Source organism: Vidua macroura, chromosome 6, assembly GCF_024509145.1.
Source record: "Vidua macroura isolate BioBank_ID:100142 chromosome 6, ASM2450914v1, whole genome shotgun sequence".
NCBI lineage: Eukaryota > Metazoa > Chordata > Aves > Passeriformes > Viduidae > Vidua > Vidua macroura.
Window position 1 is genome coordinate 50,339,301 of NC_071576.1, and position 16,975 is coordinate 50,356,275.

The 16,975-nt window shown below is 40.2% G+C and overlaps 2 protein-coding genes across 2 annotated transcripts in view; one reads left to right on the plus strand and one right to left on the minus strand.

The window, feature by feature from the left end:
- Positions 1–4,258, plus strand: part of PLEKHA7 (pleckstrin homology domain containing A7) — a 145,221-nt gene extending 140,963 nt beyond the window's left edge. Inside the window, exons 27-28 of the mRNA XM_053980581.1 lie at positions 1,387–1,495; positions 2,731–4,258. Of these exons, the coding sequence (XP_053836556.1) occupies positions 1,387–1,484 (98 nt within the window). The 3' untranslated portion in view covers positions 1,485–1,495; positions 2,731–4,258. The remainder of the gene's footprint in view (positions 1–1,386; positions 1,496–2,730) is intronic.
- A 5,686-nt stretch (positions 4,259–9,944) lies between these two features.
- C6H11orf58 (chromosome 6 C11orf58 homolog) lies at positions 9,945–15,555 on the minus strand. The gene is made up of 5 exons (XM_053981218.1): positions 15,426–15,555; positions 15,154–15,234; positions 13,859–13,919; positions 12,193–12,302; positions 9,945–11,458 (listed from the first exon to the last, which is right to left on the minus strand). The coding sequence occupies exons 1-5, from the start codon at positions 15,483–15,485 to the stop codon at positions 11,252–11,254; spliced, it is 519 nt and encodes a 172-aa protein (XP_053837193.1). The 5' UTR covers positions 15,486–15,555; the 3' UTR covers positions 9,945–11,251.
- Positions 15,556–16,975: the final 1,420 nt, after the last annotated feature.

A 16,975-nucleotide genomic window follows, 5' to 3' on the forward strand; every position in this document is an offset into this window, starting at 1 on the left:
TGTTTGTGCACAGCTTTTGTTGCCACATTTGTACCTCAAAAACTCACTTCTTGAAACATGTCTTGCTTTGATTTCAATTATTTCTTACTCCTTTAAAAGTAAACACCTTCCATGGTATTCTCAAAAAAAAAAAAAAAAAAAAAAAACAACAAAAAAAAAAAAAAAAAAAAAAAAAAAAAAAAAAAAAAACCAAAAAACCAAACCAGAGTGGTTTGGCTTTAATAGAAAATCTACAAACCAGAAAAGAATTTATATTTTTTAGTTATGGCCTATTTTCTGATGAACTAAGGTGATTAAAAAGAAAAGCATTTGATACTTTGCACAGCTGATTTTACATTCTCATTTAGTCTCATATTACAGATTTCTTCACGTTCTTATTTTTGTACTTTGATTTTTGAAGTATGGGTTATTGTTTGCTCCTTGGTGATGCAGCTGACCACATCTGAAAATCCCAAACTAATTATGTAGATTGTTTTACAAAGACTTGTTTATGAAAAAGACTGTGAAGCTTAACTTCGTCCATTTTTCAAGAGTGAGCAATTATGTTAGAATATTATGCTAATATAGATCTTTTAAGATAAGTTGTACATTTATCTAATCTTAGCATTTTAGAGTTTCCTCTTTTCCTAATAAAAAATCAACCTTTTGAGTGGAAATCATGCCAAGAATCTGGAAGATTAAAGTCAAGTACAAGAGTGTTAAGAAGTCTTTTCATATGTTGTGTGCTTTGGCCCTCCAAAACGTGAAAGCAGAATTTTAGATCGAGTTTCAATTTCTTCAATTTTATGATTATTGTCCTCTAATACTATACCATTACTCTGGTTTATAAACAAGGATAGTTTTAATCATTGTATTCTTTATCCTGTATTTTCAAGCTGAGATGTGAAAATGTATTTACTGTATCATCCACTGCACTAAGCAAAATGTTATATGTATGTGTAATTTTGTAAACATTATTTTTCTATATATTATTTCAGTTTCTGTTCACTGGCATATAACAAAGAAAATGTTGAAAACCTGTACAGCCTCAGTGAAGTCTGGAAATTGAGTTAGCAAATATAGGTGCTGGTCCAGAGCTTCAAAAGCTTTAAAAGCAGGGCTGATGAGAGTATGTCAGTGTTGTGTGCCTTCATAATGTTCTGGTGAAATTTCATCTTAAGATTGGTTGTCCATATTCTCATGCAAATAGGAATCTTTATTTGTTTAATTGATGCAAGGAGTAGAAAAAAGCAGCAGGTAGAAATGTTGTTTACCTTGTGTTCCATGTGACTAAAACAGTGTAGCACCTCATTCATTGCTAATCAGGTGGTAGAAAATTCAGGTGACTCCATTTATGATGTGAATGTTTGATTGTGCAGCCTAATTCCTGTGTGTGATCCCTTCTAGCTCAGCAGTTGACCTATCCACCCAAAGCACCCTCACCTTCTGTACCACAGCCACCTCACTCTCCCTTAAGCAATGGATTTCACTACACATTTGTTTAAACACCTTCCAAGTAAGAACTAACTGCTCTTAGTGTGTCTGGTTTGCCATCGTGCCTGTGCTGTGGCTTGCTAAATTTTAACTTCTTTACTAAACCGAGATTCCATCCGAATGAAAGCATGCAGCTACCTTTTCAGGAACCTTTTGTCCTTGTAAACATTGCTTCTAAAGAGCTAACACATCGGCTGGTGAAGTGTTTGGTTAAGTGCTGTCGCTCTGCAGGTGAGGTGCTTCCTCAGTCCTGCTGTGGTGAAGGGAGGAGACATCTGTGCTCTTGGTAACAGGGGGCCAGGTTTTCAGCAGCCTTCTGTACTCTGGTGGCTGCTCAGGGTGTACAAAGAGAGAATCCAAAGTGCACCCTTGTACAAGCAGGGGCTTCCTTTGTGGGCTGCTATCCTACATATGAGCTGGCATCAAAGTCTTAGCTGAGGTGAGCTGAAAATTTGGCCCTTTGTAACTAATTCTGCAGTGTTGTGTTTGACTTTGATCCTGCCTTTCATTGGATCATGTTAATAGAAGATTGGGTTTCTCTCTGGTTAGGTTATATTGCCACTTCAAGTATTGAAATTGTGATAATTTTGTTGTCCTTACAAAGAAACATCTCTATTTGTATCTCTTCTCAGTAGGATTTGCAGAGATTTCCCTGTTTGAAATTGGAAGTAGTAAAAGGTGTAAATATTGTATGCAAGTGCTGAGTGTGCCCCTAGTTAAGACACTTGCTATGCATCCATATTTTCCTTTTATATTATTCTTACCTTTCTGATTTTCTTTGGCTTAATTTTATTGCCTGAAATTGAACAAGAAGATAAAGCAGAGATGAAGTAGTAAAGAGTGTTGCTTGAGTAACTCAAATAATTATGCAGTGCCAGAGACTCGAGCAGGGGCCTGGGGCTGACCTTCAGAGGTCCCTTCCTACCCCAACCACTCTGTGGTTGCAGACTGACTTAAAAACATGTCTAGCACATGTCTGTACAAATATATACACATAGATATACAGTTACAGATATATATTTATATAAAGCTACGTTTTCTTCAGAAAAAGAAAGTAGCTGTGATGTGCTGGGGACACAGGAGCTTGAGCATCAGTGACATTATGAGATAATTGTTGGCTTAACATGTCTGTATGAATTGTTCCTTCTGTCAAACTACAAAAGGCTTAAAAAAGAAAAACTTCCCAGCAATTTGTTACTGCTTGGCATTGGTTGACTCCCTTCAGTATTTAACCATGTTTTATTTTCTTCACACCAGCCAAAGCAGTAAGTGAGCACTGACGTGAGACTGGAGGAAAATCCCACTTTCTGACATCGCGTAGAAGACAGAGGAGATTCTTTTCCAGGTTTCTGTGGATGGTTTGTACTCGTTGGATGGTGACACCTTCTTCTGGAAAGACATTCAGAGAATAATAGGGGGATTTTCTATGAAAATGAAGAGAACTGCAGATCATTTTTTATTTACTTCAGTTTAGTTCACACTTTTTATATGAATAAATGGCACTTTTAATAAACTCTGTAAAATACTGACAATGTATTTTTAGAGCTATGTATTTTAGGTTTTTTTTTTTTTTTTTAATCAAGGGCTGAATTCATTTTAAAAGACACTTCTTGCATAGATACTAAAAGATGCTGTTACTTCCCCCTCAGGCTCAGATGCACATCATAAAGTTTTATGAAAAAAACCCTGCAAATTTGAGTAAACCTAGAAGCACATTCACAGGGTATGGATAGAGCTAACATGCGTGACAGGTTTGGTGAAAGGGTGTTTCAGATTGAATATTTTTGTAGAGTTAATCACCCACCCTTTTGCCCATTAAATAATCCATTGCAAGAACTGTTATCTTGAATTTCTAAATATTAGTAACCACTGTAGCTGAAATTTCCCAAGAAAGCCATAACAAAAGCCAGTTTTAACTCCCTTTTTTTTGATGCCAGATTATTACCTTGCTGGTATCAATCCACAGTTTGCTAGGTTGCCCTTGAAAGTAGTGCTAACAAACAGCTAACAAATTTTTTTTTGAAGTTGAGATGTGAAAGAAGATGATTTTTAATTAAAATATGAGAAGTAAGCAATAAACAATTACAATGTGTCATTTGGCTAGTAAATACATATTTTTCTTCTGATTTTTTTTCAATAGACATTACAATATGATGTACTGTCTAGTATTTATCCTAGAAACAGCAAAGCAAGTGGAATGTGGCACCTGCTAATTTCCTGTGTATGTTCACCTGGTGCTTATCATTGCCAAACTTTGAAATTCTGTGCTGTACTTCTGCATAGAGCAATGGGTGAGCTGGTTAAAATAAGGAGAAAATAAGATTAAATGTATTGCTGCAACTTTAAAAAACCCTGTGTATGCATCGAATGCAAGACATGCAAAAACTTCCCGATGTTATGTAATTAGTAGCTGAATTCAGCTCTGGATGAGAAATACTTCTGCAGTATTTTGTGAAACCACTAACTTGTTTATTCCCTGTATCCAAGTAGCAGCTAAAAACCCCTTGGAATTGACCTTTGTGTTTCAGACTTTAAGACAAATCATCATATATTAACACTATACTCATAAATATTCTTAAAAGTATATATTTAGCTAATGCAATCTATTTTACCTCAATACTGCCAGTATCAACTTCAAAACCTTTTGCCAAAACAATGATTTTTTTTTTGCCTTTATAAAAAAGTTTTGAAAGCATAAATGAATATTTTGAAAGAAAACATTAATTTAAATAAAATGTAACCGTTTGGAAAGTGGTATGTGTATAGATTAAAATATTAACATAAATGCTTCCTATTGCCTCTGTCTTGTCTGCTCTCTTATCAGTGTCCAACAAGTTGGAAATCCGGAGTCATTTGTGCTTTTATCACATTTTACTCTTCTTTGGTTCAAGTCCCATTGAAGTTCCCCAGTTTTGCACTTATTTTACTGGATTTGAATCAGGCTCTCTCTACACCAATTCTACATTTTGATGATGATTATTATTATTAATTGATTTTTTTGTTTTGTTTTGTTTTTAGTAATGTTTTCTAAGTATTGATGAAATCTGTCTTTATTCTTGAATAGCAGGAGTGAGGTGTTGGCTGAGGGGAATGTGTGGGCACTGGCAAAGCTGCAGCTCACTGGCAGCGTTTGACTTTCCAGCAATTCCCTCAAAAGACACCCAAGTTGCTGGAGAGCACTGGAGATGTTGAATTCTTCTGGAAAAAAAACAATTAAAAGTGTTTCTGTGGCTTAGTGTTGACTGCACAAACTCGAGGGTGAATGTTTGAGCCTGTGAGTCCTTGGCTTTGGAATGTGAGTGGCAGAAATCGGGGGCTGAGCTGCTTTAGGATGTGCTCATCCTGTTTTTGTGGGGCACAACAAAGCAATGAAGGGGAAGGAGCACAGGCAGTGTTGCTCTGCAGCATGGGACAGATGTTCATTCTCTTTCCTTTGATCACACACACAAAATCTGCTCATTCAAGCTTGTGTGGAAGAGAAGGATTTTGCCCTGAACAGTTACATCATTGACATTTTCAACAAAACCAGTCTTGATGGAAAGATTTTGGTCATGTCTGTAGTTAATCCCATATTTGGTAAAAAAATTATAAGGTAATTTTTCTTCCAAAACTTTTTGTTGAATATGTGAAATGCTGTTCTTTAGTGACCATCTTTTGTAAGGATGGGTGTAGTTTTTAAATAGTAATGACTAGTTTTCCTATGCATGGAGTGTTTGGTGTATGTCAGTTTCCTTTTTCAGTTCTGTTTCTTTTAATCTACATGCTCTTTTCAGGGTACTTTCTAATATTAAAACTAGAAAAAAATTGTTTGAACCTACATGCTCTTTTCAGGGTACTTTCTAATATTAAAACTAGAAAAAAATTTTGTTAACTTGCAGATCAATATAATTTTGGTCAGAAAGTGGACTTTTTTTCCCCTCCACCTATTAAACAGTGAAGTGTTTGGAACTAATTGAACTCACTCATTAGAAAACAGTGTCAGTTCTTTTGATTGTGCTGGATTTTAATTAGTGTTTTGTAATGTTATACCAAGCAAAAATTTTAGGCTGAATTCTCTTCTCATATACAGCTGTTTCCAATTTCTTCAGCTGAAGTTACTAAACTTTTACTGCCCAGCTGCATTTATAAAAGTACAGCCTGATAGTTGTAATTGACATCTCTTTCACCTTTTTGGACTTGCACAACAGCCCCCATCCCTTGTTTTTCAATATTATTTTTAAGTTTGTGTGATTGCTGGGCTGCAAGGAATCCTGCTGAGCTATAGCACTGTTTGTGCATCTGTATTATGCTGTTTGTTTTAAAGGACTCGGCAGGTAAGCAGTACTTAGAGACATCCAGGCTGTTTTGGAACACTTGGGAAGGAAAAAACACACCACCAACAAAAAGCCCCCCACAAACAAAACCCACCAGAAGTAGATCCAAAGGTTTTTCAGGAAACTACTGAGAGATTCTCTTCTGGAAAGTACCTTAGGTGTGGAAGGAAAAGCTACTGAAGGATGCTACTAAACTTGTATGCTGCTACTTCAAAAAGCTCTTAAGGCCCATCAGGGTGGTTTTGAGTACCTCACAGCCTTTGGAGGGTGGGGTTGGTGTTTTGAGAAGGCAGAGCACTCCCAACCCATTCTGGTACTTCACACCATTATTTTTCCCCCTGCACCATTTGCTCCTCTGACTTCCAGATCTTCAAATATATGTGTATGTTTTTTATATCAGCATCAGTTCCCCACTAGGAAACAACATATTTCCCAGGTGTCTTAGCAATTAACTTCTGGATGTTCTATGAAGGAAAGACCAGATTTACCTGGTGTCAAAACTTAGAAGATGCAGAAAGCAGGATGTGATGTTACCCTCTGATTTATGTCTGTCTGTGGGTATTTTAAAGTGTTTGCTTGTGTTGTGTGTGTGTCTGTGTGCCCATGTACTGTGTGGTTATAAAAAGAACAAAGCCATGCGCAAGAAAAACATGAAAAAATTGCTATATTTTCCACATCTGGTTAAGATTCCCACTGGTTATTTGGCTGTATTCAAAAGGCTAAGATTTTTATTGCTCTACTAGCAAAAGCAACCTTTCTTCATAGTGAAGCAGTACAAAGAAAGAGCACAAAAAAATCCCCACATCACAGTGCCTGAAATTCTGTTTGAACAACTGTATTGATTGGGTCTGACCCCTTTACATTTTTTTTTCCATTATTTGAAAAGGTGCATCTAACTGCAGCTGAATTGAACCAACCGCGATGAACTTTCCATGAAAACTTCTTGAGAATTTTTTTTAGTTCAAAGCTCTGGAATTTTAAAGAGCATTTTTAATACAAGTCTGTTGAGGTATCTTGTGCAACAACCACACTTGGAATGTTAAACTACAGGTAAATGTAGGAGGGAGGTAAGAGTATAAAAGCTGCTGTGAAATTGCTGGGAGATGGTGGAATAACTTCAAGTGCTAATTATAAAGTAAATAAAACCAGAAAGTATTGAATATGTGTAAAAAGTAAGTGCATATAGAAAGTATATGCACATTTGAGCACTGTTGACTTGTTATTTACATGTCAGTGCTCCTGGTTGCCTTACAAAGAGTGGAAAACAGCCTCCAAAAAAAACAGAATTAGCATTTTTTGGAGCAGCTGTTGGTGAAATTGTGTTACCAGGTGTAAACTTGAAGGACAATGATGTTTTATTGAATCCTCTTACCAGGAGCTGTAGCGTAAGGAAGCACTAAAAGAAGGAAGAGATTAAGGAATCTAAGGTGAGTAGTGAGATTGTAGAAAATCATGGCAGAGATGTATCTGCAAGCAAGCTGTAAGAGGCCGAAGGTGAGGGTGGAGAGCAGCCTGGTGGTGGGAAATGAGAGGTAGTAAAAAGATGCAAAGAGTTCAAATGCATCAGCTTGGAAAGCAGCAAAATGCTTCAATGAAAGGATTTGGCCTAAATTGTAGTGGAGAGGGTAAGAAGGAATAGCTGGGAAACGACAATGTTTCATGTCCCAGTACAAAAAATACCTTGTGAAAGAGTTAAACAAAGGAGTGGGATGTTGATGGTAGTAGTGGATGAAGGAGAATTAATGGTGACTTCAGGGTAGTGTTTTGGTAGCAGGAAAATTGTCTTTCCTATTGCCAGTTGCTGTGCTTTGTTCCTAGAAAGCATCTAAAGTTCTTTTCAGTCTTGTCTTTAAATTTTTCTCCACTGGATCCTCATATGGCCACCATAAATGGTACTGGGTTTGGATAGGTAATAGCACAAACTGTAAGTGTGAGCTCCTTCTGCACCTGCACATCAAAATTAACTCAACTTGGGTTAAATCACCAAGTATTGTGTTTCTTTAATGCTGTGCAAAAACTAAGGAAGCTCACTTCCCATCACGATGCTGTACACCTCTTGCACTAAGATATTTTTCTCTGGAAAAGTGCAGAGGTGACAGGCTTAAAAGCAAACAAAACCAACTTTTGCTCTGTCCCTTCAGTTGAGGGTATCTTGACATATGTCCCTTCTCTTAATCCCCTGACAGCTTCCAAGAGACTGATGCAAAGAGCTGTGCCAGGCTTTGATTATGAGATATTGCAATGCCATTTATTCTCTTTGTCTCCTGCAGTTTACAGAGACAGCTTCAGTGCATAATTTAATCCCTGTACTGGGGACTGTAGCAAATCCACAGAGATTTCTACCAACCGTCCTTTCTGGCATCAGAACAACATGTGCACATCGTCTTTGATGTGAATTCCCCAACCAGAGCCTTAGAGGGACCTATAGCTTTGAAGCTGGCCTATAAATTGTGCTTTCAGGAATCAAGTTGTCAGCCTCCTCTTCAGGAAGAAAGGGAGAGTAAACTGCAAAGCAGTTGCAAAAAACTACAGGGCAACTTACAGATCTCGTTTCCTTGGCCTCAGAGAATTCCTGTAGGATGTTGAGAATCCCTTTTTACCTGGTTTAGAAGCACCCTCTGTGGTGACTGCCAGACCTGTGGGCACTGAAGCTGTGATGGAGCTCACCTGGAGGGGTTCCTGGTTCCAGGGCAAATGGAAGGGGAACAGGCACACCAGTGCATTTGACCTTGTTCAGGTGTTTTCAGTCTTCCAAAGCCAAGTGCTGAGAATGCACCTGTATTGCTCTTTGTGTAAGTGAATTTTCAGTGTGGTTTAGAAACAGATGAAAACTTACCAGATATGATGGTTGTTCTGTGACAACCCTCTGTGGCCTAACTTCAGTCCTTCCCTCAGGTGTAGGAGAACAGACAGACTTCTACCTTTCTGTTGCGATGGAAATGAACTGGTCTTTGAGTTGAGGAATTTCAGTGGAGAAGTCTTGTTTTAATAGACAAATGCAGTTGCCCTTCTTATTAGTGTCTGCTTATGATGTGTTCTGCTGTCATCTCTGGGAGCTCCTTCCATACCAACTTGAAAAAGCAAAGGGCTGGCTGGAGTCAACCAAAACACGGACTTTGATTTTTCCTGTGTTCCCTGTCTCCAAAGGGCTGAAACCATCCTGGTCCTATCCATGCCACTACTGCTGATACTGTTGTAGCAAATGTTGCTAAAACTGACTCCCAAATTGAAACATTCACTGCACAAACTGAGCTACATCAGCCTTTCATGGTACATAGGGAGATTATGCTGCTTCATAGACCAGTCTGCAAGTTCTTGGAATGTTTATAAATGCTAGGCAGAAACAGACAAGACTGTGTAGAATAACTTCCTATTTTGAGCAGGTAAGTCTTAGGTCAGCATCAAAGATGTTACCCCAAATCTCATCAGATGTTCATATTTGGTGTTCTACTTTTGGGGGAAGTTCTGCTGATTATTTCTTTTTTTTTTTTTTCCCGGTCAGAGCTGTATCTAGAATAGTTTAATTTCAGTTTATTTTTTTATCTTTGTGTGTTGTATTTATTTGTTACTGAAACTGATTGCCTAATCAGGGAGGCAAGAGGCTGAGTGGAAGAGCTCCTCATTTTGTCTGTTAGAGAGCTGTGCAGGGCTGGCCAGCTGGATCTGCTTTTCCTGGGTCTTTCCAGATCCCAGTGTGAATCTCTACATGGCTGCATACTGGTGGGAGAGCTCAGAGAGCAGCGCTGCTGGGACAGAGAAGGCAGAGAGGTGAGTGGCAGCCACAGCTAAAGGCTTTCCAGCAGTGAAATGCTGGTTCGAGTTCAGCTTGAGTGTCTAACCAGGAAAACTTGGAATGGGTCTATTAGGAAAGTAGTCAGCTGATCTCTTAGGGAGGCACCTCACTCTCTTTCCTAGAGATAGAGCAGCTTTCCTATGTCATGGTGAGGTTCTCTCTCTCCACAATGCACAAGCTACTTAATTTTTTTCCCTATATATTAGAAGCTTGCAGTATTGGGAAAACAAAAAAATCTACGCAAGTCAGTTACAAATGATTGACCATTAGTGGCTGCTGGAACTTTGTTCTTGACATGGAATGAGTAGAAGAGCTTGTATTAAATGCAGATGTAGTAAAACACAGTAATCATAATCTACACTCGGTTTCTATTTACGATATTATTTTTATTTTTTCCATACTTATTCCAAATCCTCCCCCAATAGCTGATGCTGCAATGTTCATATTCAACTAGGCAATCATAGTACAAACTGCTGCTTTCCTTCAGCTGACTGGCTTGGAAATGTTGTCTGCACATCAGGAATTGTACACAGAAACGGAGTTTCCAGGAGCACCCAGAGTATCCCCTGGAACACTGCTGTGGAGGTGCCACAGGTACAGGGCAATATCCTGTTCTCCCAGCCAGGAGAGGCAGGTGATCTGTCTGAAAAACTAAGAGGAAAAAAAAGTCTAAAAAGCTCTGATATTTTATTCATTACATGAATGCAATGACTTTGCAGAGGAATGGATGTGTTTAATTCTTGCTGGGAGGAGTTGCTGAACTCCAGGCTTTCTAGGCATTTCAGCTTGACTTGTGCTAATTGACTCATCACCTCCAAATGATGCATGTACAGGGAGAAAAGGAAGAAGGGCTTGCAAATTTAACTCTTTATTCTGTATTTTAAAAAAGCTAAAATGATTTGTATATCCTTTTCATTATCAAAGTATACTCTCTCTTTCAAAGTAAACTGGTTTCTCTGGGAGGTGTTATTTTTAATAACAGCTCAGTGCTCTAGCCAGGAACCAGCAGTTCAAAAAGTCACTCTTTTCTACTGAAAGGTAGAAACAACTACAGCTCCTCCCCCACATTAAAAAGCCAAAGAAGCAATTAGAGCCTTCTGTTGTATTATGCTTTTCTAAAACATATTCTCTATGCAACTGCTGTAGGACTTCAGATGGATACAGTGATCAATGCTGTCACAAAAGTGAGCAATTTCTTCTCAGTCCTGCCAACACTAGCATCTATAGACAAAATCATTGTTTAAAGCTCTAGTACATCAAAGAATGCTGATATTGGTATTTTACAACTAATGCAACATCACGTAATTCACATGTAATCTTAATAGTCAAAAATTCAAGACTGGGGTACTAACTGAATAAACCACTAACATGAAGCTTCCTTATCTGGCATGGAATAAGGGAAGGGATAGTTCAGATAACATTGTAAAGATTGGGCAGGAACAAAACAAATTTATTTGTCCATCTAGGATTTTATATGCTATACAAAAACCAATAATATCACTGTGCCCATAAAAATGTTATCCATGGCAACAGAAAGCAAATACTACTTTTTATCATCTAACAGGGTCTTTTTAAAATCAAAATACAAAGATCTGTGCTGTAGCAGTCCTCCACTTTGCACTGTAACAATAAGGCTTACTGTACTTTAAATACAAAGCTGTTACATCTGCAGTTATGAACCACTGGCTTTCACAAACATCATTTTATAGTTGCTTTTTGCTTCTTTTTTGTTTTCTGGAACCTCAGCTTCATCATGCTTTTCAGTAGTTTGTAGCTCCTCTGTAGACTCCTCTTGCTCCGAATCAGAGCCACTTTCAGCATCCTCTGAACTCTCATCAGAGGAGTGTCCAGCTGCCTCTTCTTGCTCATCTTCCTGAAACTGTAAGTTCAGATTATGAGAGAGTTAAAATATTATTTCCTGGCAAATCCACTGCAGCCTTTAAAATTTCCCAGTGAGATTGTTTCACTTAATGGCTCCTTTCATTTTGGTACTAAAATGGGCCATGTTGCTAAACAGAAGCCTTTAAGACACAAATTATTACACAGAAAGCAACTCCCTGAAGTGGTTAATCATGCCAGCTGTGACATGCATGGATTCATCAGCCACTAGTTTATTTAGTTACAGCAGAAATCCTAAAGATACCGTTCAGTGAGTCTAAAGTTCTAGATCATATCAGTTCAGTAATTCCAGTATTGACACTGGAATATTTGTCACAGAGTGTGACACAATGGAACTAAAGGTTACTAATCATCAAGAATTCACATTTGTGACTGACCTCTGAAAGGACACTTAGCAAACTGCAGCATGAGGAATGCTGAAGTAATTCAATGATACTGCTAACAACAATGCAGATGGTTATCCTGCCTACTTATGTATTCCTCAGCAACACCCTGATTTAATATATCAGAAGTCTTCACTTCTCAGAACAACGAGAAGCATCAGTCATTTATGAGCACCTAAATGACCACCACAGTATACACAAATAGCAGCCAAGTGGCTGCAGTAAGTTTGTCCTTTAACATAAACCATGGAAGTCTGCTTGGATTTTTAAACCCAGTACCACCTTGTCTTAGTGAAGTGAAAGCCAAATCTTTCAGAAATGAACTCAGTACCTCACTGAAGCCAAGCCCGCAGTGGCGCCGGTTCCGCCCCGACATGGTGCTGTCCATACTCTGCTGGTACTGCGACTCCAACTCCTCATTCATTTTCTTGTCTTCTTCCCCTGCATTGTCCAGGGTACTTTGGTTATGGTTATTCAAATTAACAAAGACACCAAATTACAGGAAGTCACATTTTCAAAGGCAAGAAGTTTAAATGTAACCATTCTAAACTAGGATCCAGTATTACTGCATACAAACCAGCAGACTTTAAAGCAACAGTACCAAGTGTGCAAGCAGGACAGCTTTGATAAAAAGAGGGCCGGGAAGTTCCTGAGACCTGATGCATTCCAGAGTTGCACTATGCAGTGTAATGTTCTACAGAACAAGGTAAATGTAATCAGTGTGAGTTCTCTGTGCTTCCAGCCAATACTGCAACATGCCCCAGCAAGGAGAAACTTTGTGACCTTCACTACCTAACACAGGATTACTGTGATTAAATCATCCCTCAGATATAGCATCATGCCTTGGGACAATAGCACCACTCTTGTTTATGGAGCTGTATCTGAAACTGTTTCATGCATCCCAAATTACAAGGAGCAGTTACTACAGCTCTGTGTTTTTCCATCCTTAGAAATTAGCAGAAAAACTCATTTTCATGAGCTACTTCTATAGGCCCTTTATTTACTTGAGTAAGTAATCTAAAATAGTTAAGGATCCTATGTACTTGGAAAGGTAGGAATCTCTAATTCTCCCCAGGAGGCTTACAACACTAGCTTTTAATTTGTATCTCTGTGAAGCTGAAAGGTTGTATTGCAAATCCACATTTCCTCATTTGGAAATTAGAGCTGTTATGCTGTTATTGTAAAAGGACAAGAACTGTATGTTCTTGTCAAAGAACAAAGAAGTGTTAAAACCCTCAGCTTTTTTAACTTTTTGCTATTAACGAACAAGTACTGTTTCTGTATGACTTCAAGGACAAGCATCACTTCTTTTCTAGGAATTCAGGTATGAAGGAGTGATTCTCAGTCTCTGTAAGCTAACAGTAGCAGCACCCAGAAGCAATCCTCAGGCTTATTTTGGGCCATAGATAATTTTTCATCACATGAAAAATGATCAATGGAGTGCATCAGGGAAAACTTCCTGGACTGTGAGGGAAAGTTTTCTGGAATGGTGACAGCTGCTATTCCACAAGGCTTTATCAAGGCTTCTCTCAGGCAGTGCAGTCCAACCCAGCTTGGTACTTTGACTTCCCAAGAAAGCATGATAAGGAGTTACCATGGTCTTACAAGACATGCAATTACTGCTGATTGCCTTGATCTTGAAGATGACCTTGCAGACCTTTTCAGTTTTTACCTCATTGTTTTAGGGCAGAGATCTTTCCATTCAATAGGTAACCAGCTCAGGGAGAAATCAACCCCTGTTCTTTTCTATGTACATAGTTTAGATATCCTGGCATATACTGGACTTTAAAAGGCCAAGTGAGTGCAGTCAGAAAAACCATCTGTCAGTAATCTAACAGAAATAAGGAACTTGTACAACTCTACAGCCTGACCCATCTTCAGCTGCAGCCATGAATCCTGAAATCCCTCCTTGCCATATCTACCAAGCTCAGAGCAGTGGAATGTTCCTAAATAAGGGTTAGATTTCCAACTTTGTATCAGCTGTTGGATAAACTGACCTGTCCTGAAGTGAGAGGTGGATCTGTGGTCTCCGATAACAAGGCGGCCAGTATGTTCTTTCTAAAAGAAAAGGCAGTTTGTTTTGGAACTTTAGGGTGCACTGACAGCTCTGCCAACATCATGGACATCCTGAATGGAAAAGGTTTGCTGTCAAACCCTGCCACCCAACTGTAGGACTGGAAGCTTTCCTAGCTAACAGCTGCTGCCTATAGGTGAGCTTGTTTCATCTTTCTTTTGCTGAATTTTCTGAAAAAGAAACCCCAACAACTACACATTCTTTGCTCTTCCCAGACCCCAGATATGATTCTATTTCACTCTGTTTCTTGCCACTGATACAAAAATTATACTACACGATGCTAGACAGATATGTATTCAGGTTCTGATCATTTACTCTTTCTCTGACACTCTGCAACAGTTCAGGTCATGCATCTTACGATCATCCCACTTTCAGACTGGTCACGGTGTCAGGTAAGACCCTCACAGTGATTATTAATTTATTGGCTCAGTAGTTGCTCATTAGCAAATGTGTCCCAATAGGCAAGAACTGGCATTACACAGCAAGCAGCATTAAGTACCCAAGCAGACATTCAGATAAGTGGTAGTGGGATGCTTTAATGGGGCACTGTATCCCTATTGACTACAAAGTTCTAGCTTTCACCTCTTTAATACAGTTAGCTATTTTAGCTTATAAAATTACTGTATTCAAGCAAAATAAGTTGCTACAGATAAAAATGGTTTTTTTCTGAAAGTAAGTAAAAGTGCAACACTAAACCAACACTTTATACATGAAAAAATCATTATTACATAACCAGTTTTGCAGCATTTTTTTGCAGCAGGCGTAATAGAAATTTAGAGTATCTTCTCTTTAAAAATATTCCTTAGGTTTACTACTTTAGTGGTTTAATCTATCAGCTACCACTCTTTTAAAAGTTTTTCCAGCGACAGAGAAATTTACATACATAGAACGAAGGTTTGTTAATTTGTAACAAGGCCTGTTTCTCGGAAGCGTAAAGAAGTAATTTTACAAGCCGGTCTGAAAGCAGTTAAGGCGTGGGCTGCGGGATGAAGCTGCGGCGCCGGACTCGACAACTTCCGAGCGCCGTTTTGTGTAACACGGCTGCTGACACAACAGTGGTGAAACCCAAATCCTCCTAAAGGAGAACCCCAAAGCCCGGCAGCCCTGGGCTGTTGTCGCTTCGCTCAGATCGCCCCGCAGAACTCTGATCCCCGCGGAGCGCACCCCGGTCCCTGTGCCCGCCCCGCGTGGGGGCGATGGGCAGCGGGGCGGCCTCACCTTCGCGGCGCCCATCAGCCGCAGGAACTTCTGCTTCCGCTCCTCGTTGCCGAGGTCCGCCGCCTCCCAGCTGCTGGAGCCCTGCGGGAGCACACGCTCACTGCGCCCGCCCGCCCGCCCCGAGCGGCCCCTCCGCGCCCCGCCGCAGCCCGCCCGGGCGGCCGCGGCCTGCCCGCGTCCCGCCGGGGGCTCCGCCGCCGAGCCGCGGCCCTGCCGCCGCCCCCCGTGCCACCAACCCCCTCCCTCCGCGCCGCCTCCCCGCGCCCGGTTACATCGGGGGAGGCCGCTCGCTTGAGGCCGTGGTGGCTCTGGGACTCCCTGGCGGAGCTCATGGCCGCGGCTGGGTGACCGGGCCGCGCTGCCGCCTTCCTGCCGGAGCCCGTCCCTCAGGGCTGGGCGCGGGGCGCGCTGGGACCGGTAGTTCTGGGCGGGCGGCGGCGGCGCGGCGCGGGCGGGCTGGGACTGCGTGTCCCAGAGGCCTCCGCGGCTGTGACGGCCTGGGCGGGCCGGGCCCCGCCTCGGGGCGGGGGTGGCGCTGCCGGGAGGCGAGTGCCGGCGCTTCCCGGCACTTTCCGCTTCTCTCGGTGCTCGGGAGCGGGGACTCGGCTCCCTTCAGTGCTCGCCGGTCCCGGTTCATGTGCCCCGCGTGGAGCCCTGTGTGCAGAGCTGCCGGTGTTCCCATTAACCCCCTCAGTGCCTCTGTTTGCCGGCACTGTTGTTCCATCACCCCCACACGTGTACGAAACACAAAGTGATGCACTTGTCCCCAGATGTACCGTATCTCAAAGGCGGGTGCCAAGAAGGTGATGCCAGACTCCTCACAGATGTGCAGGACGAGGAGCAATGGCCATAAAGAAGAAATTCCCCTTCAACATGAGCAGAAATTTCCTTACACTGAGGCTGGCAGAGCACTGGAACAGGCTCCCAGGGACTCTCCACCTCTGGAGACATTTAAAACAAATAATTGCGCTTTTTTTTTTTTTTTTTTTTTTTTTTTCCTGATAAAGAGCTAAAGTTAGTGTCTTACTTAGATCTTTTTTTTTGAGCGGATTAGGTCCATTCCAACCCAAACTATGATTATGAGATTATATCTTGTATGAAATACGATATATGTAGAATATAATTATTTTCAAAGGCTGTTTATATGGAATAGCACTAGGATATTGATGTTTAGTGATGTTTTATGTTTGCATTCCTGCTCTGCTTGAGTGTGCAAAACCAATCAGAAAGGCACAGTTGGTACATTTGCTTTCTACAGCTTCTGCAGTTCTTGTTTAAAAATGATAAAAGGACAGAAACAATAATTAATATGAGAGAACTGTATATTTTCATTTTTAACCTCATTTCATGTATTTAAATGTACAGACTAATATCGAGACTGTAGTAATGGATTAATTTAAATTTTAGCATTTAAAAATTATTTCTGACAAGAGGAGTAAAACTACAAAGAAACCCTGAAAATGACATTACTTTGTAAATTAAAAACTCGATTTTTTAGTAGTATCTAGCAGCCTTTTTAGTCTATGTAACTTAATAAGAATTGTGGTAATCCAGTGAAACTCTATTTTTTTTTAAAGTTTAGTTGTTATTAGTGTTTCTATATTATTACCCTGAAAGACCTGTGTCTCGATAAAAGAAAAAGTGTGAAATTTTAATTTCATGGCTATATTTCCCTTGTGGGACAAACAGACAACGTTTGTCTTTGGGAAAAAAGGTGTAAAAAATAAGACTGCTTAAATCAGTTATTATAATGGTGTCTTAGTTGTGGCTTATTGTTAAGTTCAAGTCTTTGAAAATTGAGTCATCTGAATGCTAACAAAAA